The 22,624-nt window shown below is 39.2% G+C and overlaps 1 protein-coding gene across 5 annotated transcripts in view; it reads left to right on the top strand.

Annotated features, from left to right (window-relative positions):
* Nucleotides 1-22,624, top strand: part of FRMD3 (FERM domain containing 3) — a 231,577-nt gene that overhangs the window by 187,164 nt on the left and 21,789 nt on the right. For all 5 annotated transcript variants that reach the window (XM_056523864.1, XM_056523855.1, XM_056523847.1 and 2 more), the window contains 7 exons: nt 1,334-1,421; nt 2,050-2,138; nt 3,363-3,426; nt 8,316-8,404; nt 11,221-11,295; nt 13,543-13,611; nt 14,994-15,127. In XM_056523864.1, the coding sequence (XP_056379839.1) occupies nt 1,334-1,421; nt 2,050-2,138; nt 3,363-3,426; nt 8,316-8,404; nt 11,221-11,295; nt 13,543-13,611; nt 14,994-15,127 (608 nt within the window). The remainder of the gene's footprint in view (nt 1-1,333; nt 1,422-2,049; nt 2,139-3,362; nt 3,427-8,315; nt 8,405-11,220; nt 11,296-13,542; nt 13,612-14,993; nt 15,128-22,624) is intronic.

The raw sequence follows: 22,624 nt of genomic DNA, 5'->3' as shown, positions 1-22,624 counted from the left end.
TGACATTCCTTGACAAAGCCGGCAAAATCTGGTGAAACATCAGGGAGGTACAGCTGTGAGCTTTTAGCAAGCAAAGGGAACGATCTTGATTTAGGAAGAAAAGATAGTAAATCTTGCTCTGAAAAAAAGGGCACTTAAATGAAGTCCGTTTGACTAAGGCAATCTCATACAGAGTAAAATAGCTATCATCTCCACTGCAATAAATGAATTACAAGTGTCATATTTATACAAGGATCGCATCCCTTTGTAATTTTAAAGATTACTGCACTGTATATAGGAGAACACAGGGGAATATTTTAATGGAGATATAATAAAGATAAAAATACTTTTTTTTTTTTTTTAAAAGGTGGGTTCCCTAGTTAAAGAGATTTAGTCCTGGAGGGGCTACTGCCTCAAAGAGTTTTGTGATTATAACTATTTCCTTGGGAATTCCTTGGGGATTCTTAGTTTTTTTGGTAATAAAATTAAACTGTCGGGATGGAAATAGTAAATATGGGCCAAAATGCGAAAACTTTGATGTAACATTGGTGCCACAAGGTATATGTTCCCTATTTAGGTAAAATAAATTACGTAACATGACTGCAATAACATGGTCCTGAGCGCATAGCAGTAAAATGTTCAGTGTTATGTGCTGGTAGACAACTTTGACTAGTGTATTTATTTATTTTTTTTATACTAAGTGACTTGTTTAGTAAATATATGGCATTTATATGGCCAATATGCTACACACGGAGAATTTCATGCTTTTGGGCATTTTCAACTAAGGCTGGGTTTACACGGCCATTTGCATCCGACCCATTAAGGGTCTGATTGGCTCATTTATTTTTTTATTTTAGCCGGTCGGACCCTGAAATGGGTCGGTTTCACACAGCTACTGCCGAGTCCCGATGGCCCCGATTCACTTGCATGGGGTCTGTCCATGACCCGGTAATTTTACAGGGTTTTAGCGGAGAACAAAATAGAGCTTGCACTATATTTTCCCCCACTAAACTCCCGTCCTTCTGGCCAAATAACAGAGTCCAACAGCAATGTGAACGAGGCCTAAACAGTAAAATCTTGTTTAATATATCAGTATCACTTTGGTGCTTGCTAAATATCATGTAGGGAAATTAGCAAAATGAAATTTACTAGATTGATGAATGTTTGCTTTTACTATGTGTTATGTTCACTTTGTTATTGCCCTGGAAATTAGGATACTGTAGCTTCTGTATGTTGACATGCTATGCAACTGTTTCCCTTGAAGAATACAAAGAAAATGTGAATTGTGCACTTATTTTGCTTGTCATGTAAAAGAAGTAATGACCCCCTTGTTCCTCCTCTTGTACTGTTTCAGAGGTCAAAGCCCAGCTGTTGCAGAATTTAATTTGCTGTTGAAAGCACATTCCCTGGAAACCTATGGTGTTGACCCTCATCCATGCAAGGTACCACAGCTGTTCCTATGCAGCTTTCAGAAAGGCTGCTATCCTACAATAAGCACATGACTGATGTGTATAGATAACACCTACTGGTTTAAAGGGTGATGAACTATCACCAGTTCTTTTTTTTTAATATAATTTGTATTAGTTGCCAAGTGACTGAAGCAGCTGCTAACAAAAATATGGTTGCAAAGTTGCACATAGACTTTGATAGGGTTATCCCAAGATTAAAAATGATCACCTGTCTACAGAATTGGTGATAAATAGCTGATCAGTGGGGGTTCAATTCTTGGGAACCCCATGATCACCATACTGTTGTCCCCCCAAATGAATGAAGCGATAGCTCCATTATCTCCAAAGCATTTTTGAACATAGCAGAGTACAGTGCTTGTCTTTGTACATAAGTCCTATATGTAGTTAATGGAGCAATGGTGGGGCATCTGTGCTGCTGCTTCATTTACTCAGAACAACAGGTCTCCACTATCATGATCAGTGGAGGTCCTGGTTGGACCCCCACCAATCAGCTAGTGATCCCCTACCCTAAAAAGAATGGCCTATTTGGCCAAACTCTCACTTGCTTCTCCAGAATGATTTCATTCTAAATGCTAATGCACTGATATTTTGCCTTTTTTAGGATTCAACAGGGACCACAACATTCCTTGGGTATACTGCTGCAGGGTTTGTTGTTTTCCAGGGTAACAAGAGGATACACTTAATACGATGGTGAGTAGATTTTATTTATTTTTCCAGGAAAGAGATAACGTATTAAGGTTGTCTTCCATCAGACACCTCAGGACAAACCCTTGCTATATGCCTCATTTGGTCCTTGGTAGGTTACAACCCTATATAATATCTATATGCCTGTTCTCTGTGAGTCAGGGCGGAGAACAGATGTAAAATGTATGCATCTTGAGGACTTCCTTATTTGCAAGTGAAATGTATGAGCACATGGAGCTGCCTGACTGCTAGATAGATCTACATTTACAAAAGAGGTTGCCCAATGGAGCAACTTATTTAAGGCTGCTTTTAGACAAGTGTAATGTCTATAATATGATGCTTTAGTTCAGGTTATTTCCGTTATATTTTTCGCTTGTCTGAAGCAGACCTTAGTGTGTTTGTATATATTCCAGATTGCTGGAAAAATCATTGCAAGTAAAGTTTAACGTTTTTATTTCGCTATTAAATAACTTTTAATTTATGTCACATCATAAAATGTTGACAGTTTTCAAACTACCATAAATATAGCAAAGATTTCTCCATTAGGGCTCATACACATGGCCATATTATCGTTCTGTTTTGTACGTAGTTGTAATATGGCTGCTATAGAGAGTATTATGCTCAACACATTATACATTTTAGTGTTTTGGATGTAGAATATAATGTCCTGTATGCACAGTAAATAAATTACATCCAGAAAGGGGCTGTCTGTCAAGTACCTTTTAAATAGAATGGATTATAATGAGAGTAATTTCTGTCGTCTGTGGCTCACAATGAGGGACATTTATCAATGTTTGCTTATGTATCTTTTTTTTAGTAATTTTTTCCTTACTTTTTTTTTTTGCTTATGTGTGACGTATTTATCAACTGGTTTCAGCCTGTTGATAATTTTCTTTCACGTAAGCAATTTTTTCTTTTTTACTTTGGTAGTAGCTTTTTCTGCTCCATGTTTGAGCTGGAGTAAATTTAGTCAATTTTTAACGCTGTTGCGACTTTTTTTTGCGCAGCTGCGACTGTCGCAGTTAATAAATACCTGACTACCCGGAGTCCATTTTAAAATTATTACTACATAGTTAATTTTTGGAAAACTTGCTTTTCTCGCTTTCCAGTCAAAATGTCGCACGAAAAATCGCGTAGTCGCAGTTGCGACAATTTTGCGACAATTATAGTAAAGAAAACTTGACTAAACCCGTTGATAAATGTCCATAAATATCTTTATATGTCTTACAGGCCGGATATCTGCAAAATGAAATTTGATGGAAAAACATTCCATGTTGTTGTAATGCAAAAGGAGGTAGGAGTTATACATAAATCATCTGTAATTTCTTAGTTAAAGGGGTTATCCACCATAAGGTGATTTAAGTATGTACCTGGCAGACAGTAATGGACATGCTTAGGAAGGATCTGTGCTTGTCTTGGGGCTAAATGACTATGTTGTGAGATTACCATAACACTGTGGCTAGCTTTTTGTGAACTGGTATTTCCTGTTTGACTTTTCTTTTTTTGACTACAAATCCCACAATTCCATTTACCTCCCTCCCACACATCAGCCACCCCACCCATAAACATAAATTAGCTGCATCCATTCAAAAGAACTGTGGTTTTCAATCAGGGTGCCTACGGCTGTTGCATTAGTTGCAGATTGATCTCTCTCCCACCAAGCGATCGCTCCACCCATTGAAGCAGACAGGCTCCCTGCCATCAGCTGACTAGTGAGTCAGGTCTTGGCCGCATTGCAACATGGGAAAAATCTGAGAAAACAGTCATATTGTATGCTGGAAAAAATAAATAGTGGGGTGAAAATCACATAAGAATTAACTAACACTAACTTTACAGCCCCTGTAGCATAGTCAAATAAAAAAGATTCCTGGAATACCCCTTTAACCTCTACTGTTTTCCATAGTTTAGCTGGATAGTTGCATTTCATAATTATACAATGCATTAGTCTTCTGGTCCTTTCCTTTTTTTCACTTTTTGTTATGTTGCAGCCTTGTGCTAAAATTAACAGTAAAATTAAAATTAAAAAAATAACTTTACCCCCATCATTGTGCACATAATAATGCATATAATTTCATAATGACAAAGTAAAATCAGATTGCTAGAACTATTTGCTGATTTTATGAAATAACATATTGCATTGACATAAATATTCAAACCCTTTAGGATAGGGTCATACATGCCGCATTCTGCTGTGTATTTTGCTGTGCATTTGCTGCTGCGTATCTTCCTACCAATTGAGGTCAACGGGTAGCAACATCAGCTTCAAAAAATATGTAGCAAAATACAGCACGTGTGACCCTACCTTTAATCAGTACTTGCTAGTTCAGTACTATTTGAAGCTCCGTTGGCAGCGATTACAGCCTCCTTTTGTTTGGGGATAAGGGGATTTTTTGCCATGTTTCTCTGCAGATCCTTTCAAGCTTTGCCAGGTTGGATGGGGGCACCAGGATCCATTTTCTGATCTCTCCAGAGATGTTCCATTGGTTTCAAGTCCAGGATGTAACTGGGCTATTGAAGGGCATTTACAGAGTTATCCCTAAGCTATTTCTGAGTTGCCTTGGCTGTGTGCTAAGGGTCATTTTCATGTTGAAAGGTAAACCTTCCGCCCAGTCTGAGGTACAGAGCACTTTAGATCAGTTTACCATTTAGCTTTCCTTCAACTTGAACTTGACCTTCTGGAAGTTTCTTTCATCTTTGGGACTCAGCCAGAGTGACCATTGTGTTCTTGATCACCTCTCTGACCATGGCACTTCTCCTGGATTACTATAATTGGTGGTCCAGCCAGTCTAAGGAAGAGGCCTGGTTGTTTAAAACCTCTTCCATTAAAAATGATGGAGGCCACTGAGTTCTTCAAAACTTTCAGTGCAGCAGAAATTTTTTGTACCCCTCTCGAGATCGGTGCCTTGACACTCTCAACAGGCAGTTGTTTCCACCCTATGGGTTTGTTTTTGTTCTTATTGTTAGCCGTGAGACCTTATATAGAAAGGGCTGTGTCTTTCCAAATCATGTCCAATCATCTGAATTTATGACAAGTGACTCCAATCAAGGTGTAGAAACATCTCAGAGATGATCAAGAGAAATTGGAGGACCCAGAGCTAAATTCCAGGTGTCATAATAAAGGGTCAAAATACTTACACCCATGGGAAATGTTGGGTTCGAATTAGAATTTTTATTTTTAAGCACATAACAATATGAAAAAGTGAAAAAGTCTGAATGTGCAAAACTCCATCTCCACACTCCAAATCAAGATGGATGATCGGGCGCTGCCAAATGATAAGGGGTGCTATGCCAAAATGTATAAAATTTAAAAAGAAAACAAACGTACAGCGCATTTCGAAGACGAGCCGGTCTCTTCTTTTTTTGCTGTACATTTGCTGCAGCAGATATTGCTTTCCTTTAACTTCAATGGATAACAAAATAAACCGCAGAAAATCTGCAGCATAATGCGCAGAAAAATATGCATGTGTGAACGTACCCTTAAAAAATGTCAAAAGGGTTGTCTTAGGCTAAGTTTCGACTTTTTTTTACACCTGAAAAATTCGCCTCAGCTTTTTCCTGCGTTTTGGCAGTTTTTCTGGTTTTTATGGAAACAGCCAAATTTGTAACCTATTGCAGTTTTTTCACTGCCTTCAGGTACCACTCTGTGGGTCTGATGCAGAGCACTCGACCTATGAATAGCACTCGACCTGTATAGCATCACTACTCACCTCCGCCGGCTGTATAGTATACAGGGATGCATAGTGTACCCATGTATACTATACTAGAGTTGGAAATCCCGTCACCAGACTGACAGGACTCCCTGCACCTATAACCCCTTTAGGCGGTATAAACTACATACAGCATTCTATAGATAGCTGTATATAGTGTATGCAGAAAAGGACATCCTCTTACCTCCCTCGCTCCTGTCTCCGGGTCTGTGTAGCTCCGCCCCCTAGTGATGACGTAATTAGGGGCAGAGCTACAGACAGGAGCAAGGCTGGTAAATGAGAGGCTCTGTTCGCAAGCAGCCAGATATTAACCAAGTATCAGCAGCCTGATGTTACCAGGGTGGGTGAGGACCATTGCTACTGGCCCTCCCCAGCCTAAATAACGCCAGCCTGTTACTGCCTAGGTCCAGGAGTGCTCCGGATCTGTTGGTACCGGCTCTTCCCGGTACCCCTGTGGTGGTGGGTACCGCTGTAATATTTAGGGGTTATCGCTAGCTGTTTTTGGGGCTAACGCTAAGCCCCGGTTTAGTAATAGAGTCCTTCTATAAGACGGCTTCCACTACTAAGCCTGAAAATTCAGTTTAAAAAAACACGACACATTGGAAAAATCATTTTATTTAAAAAAAATAAAAAAACACTCCCCCACAGCCCTCGTTAGCCATTTTATTAAAAGAAAAAAAAAACTGTTCATCGCCGTAGTCCAACAAATCCGCTGTAATCCTCTGCGTACACAAATCTGAAACAAGAAGAAAAAACCCCACAAGAAATGGGTTAGAATATGTTTGGTGCTCTCCACTGGGGAGAGCGCCCATAATGCAATGTCTTCCCAAACAGGGAGCTTCCAATTGTTGCAAAACTACAACTCCCAGCAAGCCCAGACTTTGGCCATCTGGGCATGCTGGGAGTTGTAGTTTAGCAACAGCTGGAGTCTCCCTTTCTGGGAAGACACTGCCAGAGGGGTCTGTTCACATAATACAAAACGTACAATGTAAACAGAGCCTCACACTTACCAGCCTGGCTCCTGTCTGTAGCTCCACCCATAATTATGTAATCACTAGGGGGAGGAGCTACACTGACCTGGCGGGGAAAGGAGGAAGGGAAGTGGACGTCCTCTTCTGTATACACTATATACAGCTATCTATAGATAGCTGTATATAGTCTATACACACAAAGGGTTAACCTACACTGTCCAGCAGTGTAAGTTGACTCATTCCTTGCTGGGCTGGTGCATAGCGCACAGCTCAGCAAGGGGTTAAGTGATCCAGCAATATGTAAACTGTATACACATTGCAGGGTCACTGTAAGTTCTTGCTGGGCAGTTGATATACAACGTATATCTACTGCTCAGCATCAGCTCTTCTCCTAGGCTCTGTAGCCGCAGCACAGCTGAAGTCACGATCTATGCAGGGACATTTTCCAGGGCAGCATGCACTCACTCCTTCTGTCCGAAGAAGCAAAAACGCCATAGTCTCAGCATGTTGCGATTTGAAAAACTGCTAGATTTTAGCAAAATGCCAGGGTAAGGGGAAAAAAAGTGGGTTTGGCGTTTTGTGTTTCCCCATTAACTCCCTGCTAACATCTGGCCGCAGCGTTTTTCCCACAGAAAAATGCCATGCGGCCGTTTTGTTGTTTTTTTGGGCATAATGCCCAAAAAAAAACCAAGAGGAAACTTAGGCTGGGTTCACACCACGTTTTTCACATACGGTTACCGTATACGGTTTTCCGCTAAAAAACGTATGGCAAAAACCGTATGCAACCGTATACAACCGTATGACTCCAAATAAGTTTTTTCCCCGTATACGGTTCCAAAACGTATGTACGGTTCTATCCGTTTGCATCCGTTTTGCCAACGGTTTTGCTATTTTGTTGGAATTAGTTTTCAAGCAATTTAATAAAGTTACTATTGTTCTATTGAAATTCCTTCTGCGCATGTGTCAACTCCAAAAACGGACTAGAAAAACCGTGTGCAACCGTATTCTGAAATTCTGTGTACGGTTCTCATAAACAACAATGTTAAAAGAACCGCATACGGTTCGCATACGGTTTTCCAACCGGAGGCAAAAACTTGTTCGACAGCGTTTTTTGCCTACGGTTGAAAAATCGGCAAAACCGTATCCGAGGCAAAATGGATGCAACCGTACACAACATTTGGAATACGGTTTACAATGCATTCTCTATGCATACGGTTTCGGATAAAGTCGTATACATTTTTTTGCGGAAAACCGTATACGGTTACCGTATTTGAAAATCATAGTGTGAACCCAGCCTCAGCCTTAGTGAGACAACCCTTTTAATATAATATTCAGCTTTGCTACAATATAAGATAAAATGTAAAATGTATATGTAATATACGATTGTTCTATTAATCCCAACAAAACACAGTAGGACAAGATGATCAGCTTATAATTATTATCATTAAGTCATAATCATTGTGTACCATGATGACAATTTTTGCTTTTTCCCCCCATCTTTATAGAAAAAAAGTGTGTTAACCTATCATACCTCAACACCAGCAGCCTGTAAACATTTATGGAAATGTGGGGTGGAAAATCAGGCCTTCTACAAGTAAGTTTTATAAATGCAGAGATATTTCAGTTTCATCTAACAATTTTTGTATTTATGTATGTATAAATAAGTTAGACATTTTCCTCATGCATTAATTCCTCATGGTTTTCAAGATCTGTTTGCGCAGTTATTCACTAGGAACCTTTATTTTTATTCCCAGGGAATACACTATGTTGTGGTACATACATCATATGACCTAGAAATATTTTTATCCACTGGAAGGTAACAATAAAGGTTCATTATGTAATATATACCCCTTTATCTATTAATGAAAAATGTGACTAGATAAAATAGGGCTGCAGATTAATCCTTTTATCCAGAGGACATCTGTTCAATACAAATGCCAGAATTAATACAATACAATACAAATGTCCAGAATTAATTTGGATTTATTTTAAATTCTTGAAAAACATTTTATAGTTTAAGAAATAAATTTATAGCCTTAAATCCTAATTACAAAATATTATTGTTATATGTAACCCCTTAACGACGCAGGACGTAAATGCACGTCCTGGTGAGCTGGTACTTAACGCACCAGGACGTACATTTACATTTTATGCATAACCGCGAGCATTGGAGCGATGCTCGCGTCATGCGCGGTAGGTCCCGGATGCTGATAGCAGCCAGGGACCCGCCCGTAATGGTGGACATCCGCGATCACGCGGTTGTCCGCCATTAACCCCTTAGATGCCGTGATCTGTATTGATCACGGCATCTGAGGGGTTAATGGCGGACATCCGTGCGATCTGCAGCATTGTGGACACTAAAATGGATGATCGGATCGCCCACAGCGCTGCCGCAGTGATCCGATCATCCAGCATGGCAGCTGGAGGTCCCCTCACCTGCCTCTGCTGCCTTCCACGGGTCTTCTGTTCTGGTCTGCGATCGAGCAGACCAGAACAGAAGATGACCGATAATACTGATCAGTGCTGTGTCCTATGCATAGCACTGAAGAGTATTAGCAATCGAATGATTGCTATAAATAGCCACCTATGGGGACTATTAAAGTGTAAAAATTAAAGTAAAAAAAGTTTTAAAAAAAAGTTTAAAAAAATTAAAAAACCCACTCCCCCAATAAAAACGTCAATTGTCCCATTTTCCCTATTTCACCCCCAAAAAGTGTAGAAAAAATATTTAATATACATATTTGTTATCGCCACGTGCGTAAATATCCCAACTATTAAAATAAAATGTTAATGATACCATACGGTGTAACATTTTATTTCCCAAAAAATTTATAAAAAAAAGTATTAAAAGTTTTATATAAGCAAATATGATATCAATTAAAACTACAGATCACGGCGCAAAAAATGAGCACTCATACCGCCGCTTATATGGAAAAATGAAAAAGTTATAGGTCCTCAAAATAGGGGGATTTTAAACGTACTAATTTGGTTAAAAAGTTTGCGATTTTTTTTAAGCGCAACAGTAATAGAAAAGTATGTTATCATGGGTATCATTTTAATTGTATTGACCCAATGAATAAAGAACACCTGTCATTTTTACTGTAAATTGTACGGCGTGAAAACGAAACCTTCCAAAATTTGCAAAATTGAGGTTTTCTTTTTAATTTCCCCACACAAATAGTATTTTTTTGGTTGCGCCATACATTTTATGGTAAAGTGAGTGATGGCATTACCACGGACAACTGGTCGCGCAAAAAACAAGCCCTCATACTAGTCTGTGGATGAAAATATAAAAGAGTTAAGATTTTTTGAAGGCGAGGAGGAAAAAACTAAAACGTAAAAATAAAAAAGTCCTTACGGCCCAAATGGTGAGTCCTTAAGGGGTTAAAAACTTTTAATTTTTTTTTTATCAACTGGTGCCAGAAAGTTAAACAGATTTGTAAATTACTTCTATTAAAAAATCTTAATCCTTCCAGTACTTATTAGCTGCTGAATATTACAGAGGAAATTCTTTTCTTTTTGGAACACAGTGCTCTCTGCTGACATCATGACCACAGTTCTCTCTGCTGACATCTCTGTCCATTTTAGGAACTGTCCAGAGCAGCATATGTTTTCTCCTACTCTGGACAGTTCCTAAAATGGACAGAGATGACAGCAGAGAGCACTGTGGTTATGATGTCAGCAGAGAGCTCTGTGTTTCAAAAAGAAAAGAATTTCCCCTGTAGTATTCAGTAGCTAATAACTACTGGAAGGATTACGATTTTTTAATAGAAGTAATTTACAAATCTGTTTAACTTTCTTTCACCAGTTGATTAAAATTTTTTTCCACCCGAGTACCCCTTTAAAGGAGCTATCTCTTGCAGAACTTATTTCTGCCATTATACACAGACTGCTAGAATATAGAACAACAAATGGGGCTCACCTGCCTCTGCTCACTCAGTGTCCCAGTATCCCCGCTTCAGTACTCCGCTGCTTTCTTCTTCCTGGTTGTCAGTGGTCAACGTGTCACACTGCGGCTCAGCTATTTGCTGTCCACAGCAATGACCCACCTTGGCCAATGATTGGCTGAGCAGCAGTGTGATGCACTGAGCCCGAAATTGTTGCCTATGTCCATTGGGCTTGCTGTAAAGCATATCTCTAAATGCTGTTAAAACATTTCATGAAAGATGGCAGCCCTAAAGGAAATTAAAAAAAACACTAACTATAAGTAAAAGATACGTAAGTACTAAACTTCTGCTGCTGCTTTAACTTCAGACTTACTACTACTTGATTCATTTATGTGTTGGGTGGAAATTGTCTTTAGTTTATTTCTGTATTGATGTGGTTTATAAATACATTGTAACACAGTGTTATATATTTTCATAAACTGTGTTCAGATATCGTCTTTTCTTATGAAATATTCTTTTTCAGGTATGCAAAATCAAGTCAAGTAAAAACAGTGACCAGTAGCAATATATTTTTTAAGGGGAGCCGGTATCGTTATTGGTAAGTACTTTAATTTCTTCCTATTGACTATGCAGTGACTTTCAAAAAGTGTAACCAGTATGATTGCAAAATGTAATCTGACCACTAGATGGCAGAAAATCGGTTCTTACTATTCCATAGTGTCGGGTCTGGATCACCTATAATTGTTGTGTCCAGGTCTTTTGGTAAAGCCAGACACAAATAATGAGGGCTGAGTTGTACACCTGTCTAGTACCCTTAGCATGGCTGGAAATTCTTCCCTGTCCACCACCAGCTGCAAAACTGACTCCATTTTGTCATGAATTTTCCTTCAGCTTTACTACGCTAGAGCAAAAAATGTATAAATATATTATAAGATATATAGCTATATATATATATATATATATATATACTGTGTATATATACATATATAACTATATATATATATATATATATATATATATATGTATATATATTAGGATGGACATAAGTGAACTAGCTTCAACTCAGGTGTTGTTTCAAGGTTCAGGTTATTATTGTTTTGTAGCATCATATATGAACATGTTCTCCTCCACACAATGTACTTAGATAAATATCTGACTAGAACTCAGAGAAAACGTAATCTGCTTCTCCTGCTAGATCTATTATGCCACCATAAGATGTATACAGATGTCTTATATATTTATGGCTGTGGGGTTGAATGCGGTAGATTTGACCCTGACCTCTTATATCAGCAGGGAATTGAAGCTTTGGTATAGAAATTTTGATACTTTTTGTGTATTTTTTATTGGTAATGCTTAAATAGGTTGTCTAGGGATACATATTTTTTTAATGGACCTGTGGTGCTATAAAAATAAATTAAGACTGTGCACGGCTGCCATTCCAATGGCTTCTGATCCCCAATGCTCTCAACTTCTCCCTGATTCTGATAACAAGCTCGACATGCAGGAAAAGCCCACTCAGTCGATCAGTGGCTGAGGCGGGTCACCCCTGTGGCCAGTGATTTGTTGAGTTGCAGTTCCTGCAGGGTCGACAAGTTGTCAGAAGCATGGAGGAGTTAGGGACACTGGAGACCAGGAGCCATTGGGGTGGCAGCAACACAAAATCAGGGCAGGTGAGTATGCACCTGGGGTCCTTTCCAAAAAAAAGAAAATTGTCCATGGACAACCCCTTTTAAGTCGAATAAGTAAACATCTCTACCTATAGCATATTATGTTCACGTTCTTTGTTTCTAATGATTATTAAGCCTTTCAGTGAATTCAACCTTAAAGGGGTACTCTGGTGAAAAAAATAAATTCATATCAACTGACTCCAGAAAGTTAAACAGATTTTTTTAATTACTTTTATAAAAAAAATCTTAAAGGGGTATTCCAGTAAAAAAAAAAAAAATTCATATCAATTGGCTCCAGAAAGTTAAACAGATTTGTAATCTTAGTCCTTAGTCCTTCCAGTACTTATCAGTGTAATCTTTGTCCTTAGTCCTTCCAGTACTTATCAGCTGCTGTAGTTGAGTTGTTCTTTTTTGTCTAACAACACTGCTCTCTGCTGACACCTCTGTCTGTCTTGGGAACTGTCCAGAGCATGAGAGGTTTGCTATGGGGATTTGCTCCTTCTCTGGACAGTTCCTGAGACAGGCAGAGGTGTCAGCAGAGAGCACTGTTATCAGACAGAAAAGAACTTAACTTTCGCAACTGATAAGTACTGGAAGGATTAACATTTTTTAATAGAAGTAATTTACAAATCTGTTTAACTTTCTGGAGCCAGTTGATATGAAAAAAAAAAAAAAAATGTCACTGCAACACCCCTTTAATCCTTCCAGTACTTATCAGCTGCTGTATACTACAGAGGAAGTTGTGTTGTTATTTCTGTCTGACCACAGTGCTCTCTGCGGACACCTCTGTTTGTGCCAAGAACTGTCCAGAGTAGGAGCAAATCCCCATTGCAAACCTCTCCTGCTCCGGACAGTTCCTTACATGGACAGAGGTGCCAGCAGAGAGCACTGTGATCAGACAGAAAAAAAACAAGACAACTTCCTCTGTAGTATACAGCAGCTGATAAGTACTGGAAGGACTAATAATTTTTAATAGAAGGTATTTACAAATCTGTTTAACTTTCTGGCACCAGTTGATTTGGAAAAAAAAATAATAATAATAATCCCACCGGAGTACCCCTTGGAAATTTTAATACAGATACTGTTTATTTTATTGTTATTTCTTTATCAAAGCTATTCTTATTTGATCACATACATAGTGTATTTAAATTAACTAACAGTCTTATTCTTAAACCCAGTGGGAAAGTTGCAAAAGAAGTTGTAGAGGCAAGCTCAAAAATCCAGAGGGACCCACCAGAGGTTCACAGGTAATACATGGTAATGATAGACTTATGCCTTGGTTGGCAACCTGCAGATCAAAATCTACCATAACATCTATTTTTAAAGTGAGGACTGAAGGACACTTCAGTTTAGAGTCTTTATTCCAGAGGTCATCACGGTTATGCTCTGTTCACATTATGATCAGGCCTTTCGTTGGAGAAAATCCTTCCAATATATCCCTCTGATGGAAGGCAATATATAGCAGTTTATAGGCAATTCTTCTAAGACAAGGCTGCTCAAGCTTAATTTACTGTAATGGAGCCTTACCCAACAGACAAAAAGGATGTAAACTGTCTCCTAAACTCTGTGTAATGAGTCAATAATGTTGCTAGACCAAAGACTGTTGCAGCCAGGGAAACTACTGTGCAGCTTAAAGTCATTTTTGTGAACACTGCCTCCCCGGCTTGGTGGTGCTACGGTGCTACACTGGTAAGACCCGCCTCACAGTTTGAGAAGCACTGCTCTATGTAAAGTAGCATAGCAATACTACTATTATATAGAGCAAAAATTGTATGGTCATGCATATTGTCCGAGTGTATGTCAAAAGTACACTGTTTTGGTATGCGTCAGGCCAATGTGAATTCCCAGCACTTTTCTGAATGTAAGCATACAGGCCCCAAATATTACACGTGCAGAGCCTAAAGTGGAGGCCTATGTACTTAATTAAAACATGGGTGATCTCTAGTACCATAGTCCACTAGGACCACTTTTTTGTTTCTAGCACCACATTGGGCCATCCCTCCTTCTGTCAACTCTTCTACTGTATTGTTAAAGGGGTTCTCCAGTGTTTAGACATCTTATCCCCTATCCAAAGGATAGGGGATAAGATGCCTGATCGTGGGAGTCCCGCCGCTGGGGACCCCCGTGATTTTGCACACGGCACCCCGTTTATAATCAGTCGCCGGAGCGTGTTCGCTCCGGGTCTGATTACTGTCGATCACGGGGCCAGCGGGGTGTGACGTCACGCCTCCGCCCCCGTGTGACCTCACGCTCCGCCCCTCAATGCAAGTGACAGCTATCAAGCCCCCTCCCGTAGGCTTGCATTGAGGGGCAGAGCGTGATGTCACACGGGGGCGGAGGCGTGACGTCACACGCCGTCGGCCTTGTGGCCGCCGGTAATCAGACCCGGAGCGAACACGCTCCGGGGACTGGTTACAAACGGGGTGCCGTGTGCATGATCCCGGGGGTCCCCAGCAGCGGGACTCCCGTGATCAGGCATCTTATCCCCTATCCTTTGGATAGGGGATAAGATGTCTAAGCACCGGAGTACCCCTTTAAGCACTGATGCTATAAACTGTGATGTAAGGTGTGTGTGTGTAGGTTTATGGTTTTCCTACATTATGATCATCTTTGTTTTTTTATCGTTTAGATCACTAATACCACACAGTCGCAGCTCCTACTCCTTAAACAAACAGCTGATCATTAACATGGAACCACTTCAGCCACTAATTCCATCTCCAAGTGAGGAGGAGGAAGAAGAAGAAGAGGCTCCACAAGTGGAAAGTAAGTATATGATTCATGCATGTGCGTTCAGTTCACTTATCTCATTCTATAGTAGATTTTTCCCCTCTCCAAAAGACAACCTCTTTGAGAAGACCACTCTCTTATCCAGACCAATTTTCTCTTGACGGATTTTCAGTTCTGCCATATGTTATACATCCTGACCATTTTCTTTTAGAAGACCATTACCTGAGAAGACTGCTTTTTAATGCAATTTTGAGTGGTTGTCCTAAAGAGGTTTCACTGTATTTGTTTAGTTAATTTGGTATGGTTAGTAAATGTATATGTATGTAGATATGTGTCAGCCAAACCCCCTATTTTGGAGGGACCAGCTTCCCATTTAATGTGTATGGTGGCCTCCTGACTCTCGGAAAGTTATGGAGACATTAGGATAGATATCTGTCAGATGAACTATTGTTCATCCAACAGTTATATTGTGTATATATATATATATATATATATCTCAAAAGGACTGAGAGCCGCTCACCATTAGCACGCCCACCTCTCCACCTGTGTCACGGGCCGACCGGTACCGCCTCCGGCTAATGTTTGTGCGATAAGAACAATGAGGTCCGGCACCAAGGTGGTTGCAGGTAAAAACTGTTTGTTGCTTTATTGAAGATATCGCAGTACAAAGCTGGAAGTCTGACACGTTTCGCAAAGATACTTCATCGTAGACTGCCAAACAATCACAAAATACACCTTAAAATACAAAAGGTACAAGTCACATGACTGTCCTCGTCATCAGTAGAATCATTCTAATTGATGACGAGGACAGTCATGTGACTTGTACCTTTTGTATTTTAAGTTGTATTTTGTGATTGTTTGGCAGTCTACGATTAAGTATCTTTGCGAAACATGTCAGACTTCCAGCTTTGTACTGCGATATCTTCAATAAAGCAATAAACTGTTTTTACCTGCAACCACCTTAGTGCCGGACCTCATTGTTCTTCTCCTAAATATAATATGGCCACCTTTATTGGCTTTGTTTTCTTATTTGCTCTACAAGGAACAGGAAAAATGTTGTTTTATGCGATTCCTATAGTAATAGATTCTGTACCAGTTAAGCAGTTACAAAGAGAGCTAGCCTGAGAAGCCCAACAGTTCCTAGTTCCATTGGGGGACATGTATCAAAAATGGTGTAGCAATGTGTGAATTTATGAATATTTTTTTGCGTCAAATGGAGCATATTTGCGCCAAAATTATCAATTGTCGTAGGCAAGTTTGTAATTTTGGCACAAATGTAGCCCTACAAAAGGCGCAGACCTCAGAATTCCAGGCAGTAAATCTGACTTTGGGACGTTCTATTGTTGTAGCTATTGTCTCTGTCACTTTATTCATGGTGTAGATTTGCGCCTAAATGAAGGTATTTGCGCCTAAACTCGCGCCAAATCAAAAATTCGCAATTAATGAATTCCAGACCAAAGAATGATTGTAACTGAAATCACGACTAACAAGTGAAATCAGTGATTTTGTTCTAAACCATTTGGCGCAATTGTTTGTCGCAAAAAGTGACATAAAAGGAAATTTGAGACAAATCACAGTTAAAAAAACAGGGTAAAATCCTTCATACATATCCCCCATTGTCCTCAATAAATAAACCCATGCACTTGCTTTAGTGTACACAAATTCGACCTAACAGTAACCATATTCATATAGAAGGAGATTTATCATTTTTTTCAAACGTATGGCTTTTTTATGACAATTTTTTTTTTAACTTACTTTTGCTTACATGCAACCTATTTATCAAATAGTCGCACGACCTTGATAAATAAATCACAGGTAAGCAAAACCCAGGAAACCCACTTACAAAAGCATTTTTTAAAGCAGAAAAGTGTTCCCCTATATTAACAGCCGAAGTTCATTATCTACCCTTTATTACCAGTAGCGTTGCTAGAGAGAGATGGGGAGGGGGGGTGTACCGCATCAGGTGACACCCTGACTGGCCTGCCTGGCACTAAATAACAACCCATCCACCCTCCTCAGAAATAAAAAAATATTAAAAACATACTATGCCGCACCATGAATATCCGTACTCTGGAGGCTTTTTTGTTTAATTTTGAGCCTGCATTTTTTGACGTTGGTGGGCGGAGTCTTTCGTCGCTGCGCTGAGGCTGGAGATTACGGCAGGAAGGAAGACAGCACAGCACCAACAGGCACATAAACAATAGTAAAGCCACAAAGAAAAAAAAAAACGGCTCGGTACGTTACCCACCCCAAAATGTGCATGAAGCTGTATTACTATAGATGTTTCTTTTATATAACCCCTTAATGACGCAAGGTCTTTTCCGTTTTTGCATTTTCATTTTTTCCTCATCACCTTCTAAAAATCATAACGCTTTCAATTTTGCACCTAAAAATCCATATTATGGCTTATTTTTTGCGCCACCAATTCTACTTTGCAGTGACATTAGTCATTTTACCCAACAATTCACGGCAAAAAAAAATCATTGTGTGACAAAATTGAAGTAAAAAAATGCCATTTTGTAAATTTTGGGGGCTTTCGTTTCTAGGCAGTGTATTTTTTGGTAAAAATGACACATTATCTTTATTCTGTAGGTCCATTACGGTTAAAATGATACCCTACTTATATAGGTTTGATTTTCTCGTACTTCTGGAAAAAATCATAACTACATGCAGGAAAATGTATATGTTTAAAACATTCCAGGTGATATACTAAGGTGTGGCAGACTTGTTGCAGAAATGTCATTGGGCATGCAGAGTTGTATGTGCTTGTCTCTAAAACAACCCTGTTCAGATGAATTGTATTTTTAGAAATTTCTGCATTAAATCTGCCACATGTGAATATACCCTAAATGCACTCCTCTTTGTATGATCTAAGTTATTACTCCTGTATAACCAGAAGCTTAGTTCTGCAGCACCATATAAACACAGAACTGCAGAAAAGCGCCTGCATGTAAAACTGTGAAGCTGCCATTGGGGTGCCTGTTAATTGTAACTTTCGGAACAAGTAAAAAAAATTCCCATTTAGTATTCCAGTGGTCAAAATCGTTATATTTAGCTGTGATAACCTTGTATGTAGTGAAAGTTGTATTTATATTCACAGTGCTCACTCTGTGGTATAAAACATTTGTGCAATTTTGTAACAATTTCATTAAAGGGAACCTGTCATCAGATTTTACCATATATAATGTATGGCAGCACATTATATATTGTAAAATCGTCTTTCTTACATCCCCGAGAGACGTTTATGCCCGCAGGGATGTGGTTTAAAAGTGTCCACCGCTGGACCCATTCATAGTCCCCCAGGGGCAGGGAGTTATACTCACCTTGTCCCGTCTGTTGCGCTGTAATCATGCCCCCTCTGCATGATTGAAAGCCCACATCACTGCTCTGCTCCCTGAGCAGACAGAGCCGAGCGATGTCATGAACTGTTCCCGGGGCTTTCAATCACGCTGAGGGGGCATGATTACAGCCGTAGCAGCAGGACTATCCGAGTATAGCTTGCCACACGTTATGTATGATAAAATCTGATGACAGGTTCCTTTTAAAAGTACATTTTTGAAGTTTTACATTTGTCCACAATAAAAACTTTTTTTATGTGTTGCTGAATTCCAAAACCAAAGCATTTTTTATTTATTCAATGGCTCAACAATTGTTTGAGGATTAGTTTTTTGCAGGACAGCTTATTGTTTTTGTTGGGTCACAATTTTGGGATTTATACAACCACAGGTGTTATTGTTTATAAGGCCACCTTGGTTCTGTGGACAGCAGCTATGGCAGCACCTGACAATTCAATGGCAAGGCTGTGGCTTTAGCAACAAACTCGATACTGAGGAATGATTTAAAGGAGTAGTCCAGTGCTGAAAAATGTATCCCCTATCCTAAGGATAGGGGATAAGTTTCAGATCGCGGGGGGTCCGACCACTGGGGCCCCCCGCGATCTCCTGTACGGGGCCCTGCCTAGCTGGCCAGATAGCAGGTGTCGACCACCGAATGAAGCGGCGGCTGAAATGCCCCCCCAATACATCGCTATGGCAGAGCCGGAGATTGCCGAAGGCAGCGCTCCGACTCTGCCATAGAGTTGTATTGAGGGGGCATGTCAGCCGCCGCTTCGTGCGGTGGTCAACACGCCCCCTTCCCTCGGGCTGCTGGGCCCCCAGTACAGGAGATCGCAGGGGGTCCAACCGCTGGGGGATAGGGGATACGTTTTTCAGCACTGGACTACCCCTTTAAAGTATTTTATCATCTTCTCACCATTTCCTGTTTAGTGAAACACCCTTTCACTCCCAAACATGCTTCCAGATTGAAAAGGTCATCTGAAGCCACACAGGGACAGTAGTAGGATCACAAATCTTCCTTCTCTATCTGCAGACTGCCTGTTTACACCCCCACCCCGCTTGCTCCTATGTCAGTTTCACGCACAGGCCGAAGTGAGAGCCACAAGTTTATACATCTTTCATTCCAACATGCTTTGGTTTAGGGTAGATCAAAATCACAGCTCTAACTGCTATCTAGCCTCAACTAGAGCCTTTAGGCTAAGTTTCCACTTGTTTTTTTTGGGGGGCGTTTTGCCCCCAAAAAGTTAAAACTGCCCCCTTGGTGTTTTTTCCTAAAAAAAAAAAAAAAAAAACACTGCGGCCAGATGTTAGCTATAAATCAATGAAAAAACTCAAAATTCTTTTTCCACTTTGCGTTTTTTCAGTTTGGCGTTTTTTTTTTATCCTTTTGGCGCTTTTTCACTCATTTTTGGCATTTTTCAGCTCTATGGCGGTTTTGCAAAGTTGCAGCATGTTGATCCTATGGCTTTTTCCCCCTGAAATCATGGCATTATACTCCCATAGAAGTCTATGGGAGTAAAAAAAAAACCACCAAGAAAAACGCCATGTGGGTTTTAACTTTGGCGTTTTTGCAGTCGGTTTTTATCCTTTTTTCGATCCAAAAAAGTGATGGCGATACCTTTTTTTAATAAAATTTAGTAAGGTACCATTAAAAAAAAAAAATTTAAAAAAAGATACAGTAGTCATTAAAAAAAAATTGTATTTAACAACATGTATATTTTTTTATAAGGAAATTTTTAAACAGGAATCAATTTATGTGTGCGGGTAGGGCATTAAAAATGTAGCCGACAATAATAAAAATGTAGTGTGTGTGTTTTTCACTTTTTTTCTTAGTTTTTTTTATTTTTTGCCTGTGCGTTTGCTGTGCAGAATAAATCTGTTGCATACGAACTACCGCGCTGGATATTCCTTTCCTCTTTACATTTTTTAGGTAGTACTACTACTCCCAGTATGGAAAACACTGTTCCATGATGGGAGTAGTAGTACCTGTACTAATTGACAGATTGCCCTTGGTTCCGTTGCGATCCTTCTGTATAATGTATAGATGCGGCGGACGCTCTTCATTGGTCCCCTGCACTGACGTATATATACACCTATTCATATTTCCCGCAGAGAGCTGTGATTGGCCAGATGGTTCCAGCCAATCACAACTCTCTGTGGGAAATAGGAATTGGTGTATTTACAGGGGTGTGGAAATAAAAAAATACTTGTCCAAGGGACTAAAACGGAGCGCAATCTACGTCCCTCATGAAAATCCACTTGTCCTGGTAGACAAAATAATTGAAATCAAAATACTACGTAAATTTGGGGGTTTTCTTTTTTTTCGCCATTCACCTTGTGGTCAAACTTAAACATTATTTTTATACTTTAGGTCGGCCTGATTATACCAATACCAAATATTTTTTTCTTCTTTTTAAAAGAAAATTAATTCCTGACCCCTATAACATTTAAATTTTTCCGTATACCAGGCTGTATAAGGACTCAATTTGTGGGCCGTAATCTGCTGTATGTATCGGTACCATTTTGATATTGATCGGATTTTTTGAACGCTTTTTACTTTCTGTTTTCTGGGATATGATGTTATAAACATAAAAAACTCAATTCTGTGATTTTTTTAATTTCATTTTTTTAACGTTAACGCCATTGACCGTACGGGATATAAAATGTTATTTTTTAATAATTCGGACAATTATGCACGCGCCAATACCAAATATGGTTTATTTTTTATTATGTTTACATATTTTTTATATGGAAAATTGGAAAAGGGGGGTGATATGAATTTTTAATATGGAAGGGGTTAATGGGTGTTTTTTTTTAACTTTCATTAAACTTCTTTTTTTTTTTTTAATACACTTCATTAGGAGGAATCATTAGATTCCTCATACAGATCAATGCAGTTCTATTGAACTTCATTGATCTGTGTTCATTTGGTTGTGCCTGCTCAAGGCAGGATCAATCAAATGCAGATCTATGGGGGGCAGCCATGAATGCAGAGGTAAGCCCTCCAGCTACCTCCATAGGGGAATCCCCCCCAAGTGGAAGTTTCAGATGTAAACCTAGCCTAAGTAACAGAATTCCTATTGATTTTAATTATGCTTATAGTTTGTAGGGTTTTGTAAGGCTTTGCAAATAGTATAGGATATCATTCCAGGATTCTCAGATTCAGGTCCTATGTGCTGAAGTGAATTAAATAGATATATCTATTTCTTTACATAAAGTACTGTTTCATTCATGCCAGTGGTTTTTTTTATGCTAGTTTCATAATTTAGTGTTTGTTGTGACCCAGGTTACATCTAGATTTATGAGGACAACTGAATACACAAATACAGACAGTGCTCATGCTTTTGAATTCTTCCAATACATTGTGCCCCAATATTATTTTCTTCTTTTTGTTTTTACTCTTTTGCTTTGTCATAGAAACAAAACAGTATCACAAAATGGAACTAAATGAATAAATACTGTATAGTGCATGCTGTGCTTGTTACTGTTAAGAAGAGATAAGAGTATTACATGGTGAATTATAATCTTATAAGTAATTAAATAATCCAGAGATAGCTATAATCTTACTCAGGATTTAGTACATTGCCGGCACACAGTGCACTGGTTCAACCTTTAGAGCAATTCCAAATCTATTAAATCCTTTTGCTTTTTGTAAGGCTCTGTTAACATTGATGTCCATGTCGTCAAGAAATACCAGATGCCCTGTTGGAAAGCATAAAAAGTGTAAAAAGAGCCTGAATTTTAAAGGGATTCTTACACTTCAGCATTTTGTTTACTTATGCAAGTCCACCTACAGTTAAAGGGGTATTCCAGGCCAAAACTTTTTTTTATATATCAACTGGCTCCGGAAAGTTAAACAGATTTGTAAATTACTTCTATTAAAAAATCTTAATCCTTCCAATAGTTATTAGCTTCTGAAGTTGAGTTGTTGTTTTCTGTCTAACTGCTCTCTGATGACTCACGTCCCGGGAGCTGTGCAGTTCCTATGGGGATATTCTCCCATCATGCACAGCTCCCGGGACGTGACATCATCATTGAGCAGTTAGACAGAAAACTTCAGAAGCTAATAACTATTGGAAGGATTAAGATTTTTTTAATAGAAGTAATTTACAAATCTGTTTAACTTTCTTGAGCCAGTTGATATATATAAAAAAAGGTTTTGCCTGGAATACCCCTTTAAAGCTATATAATAATCTCA

The sequence above is a fragment of the Hyla sarda genome, chromosome 1 (assembly GCF_029499605.1).
Source record: "Hyla sarda isolate aHylSar1 chromosome 1, aHylSar1.hap1, whole genome shotgun sequence".
NCBI lineage: Eukaryota > Metazoa > Chordata > Amphibia > Anura > Hylidae > Hyla > Hyla sarda.
This window is presented reverse-complemented; position numbering and strand designations above follow the sequence as displayed.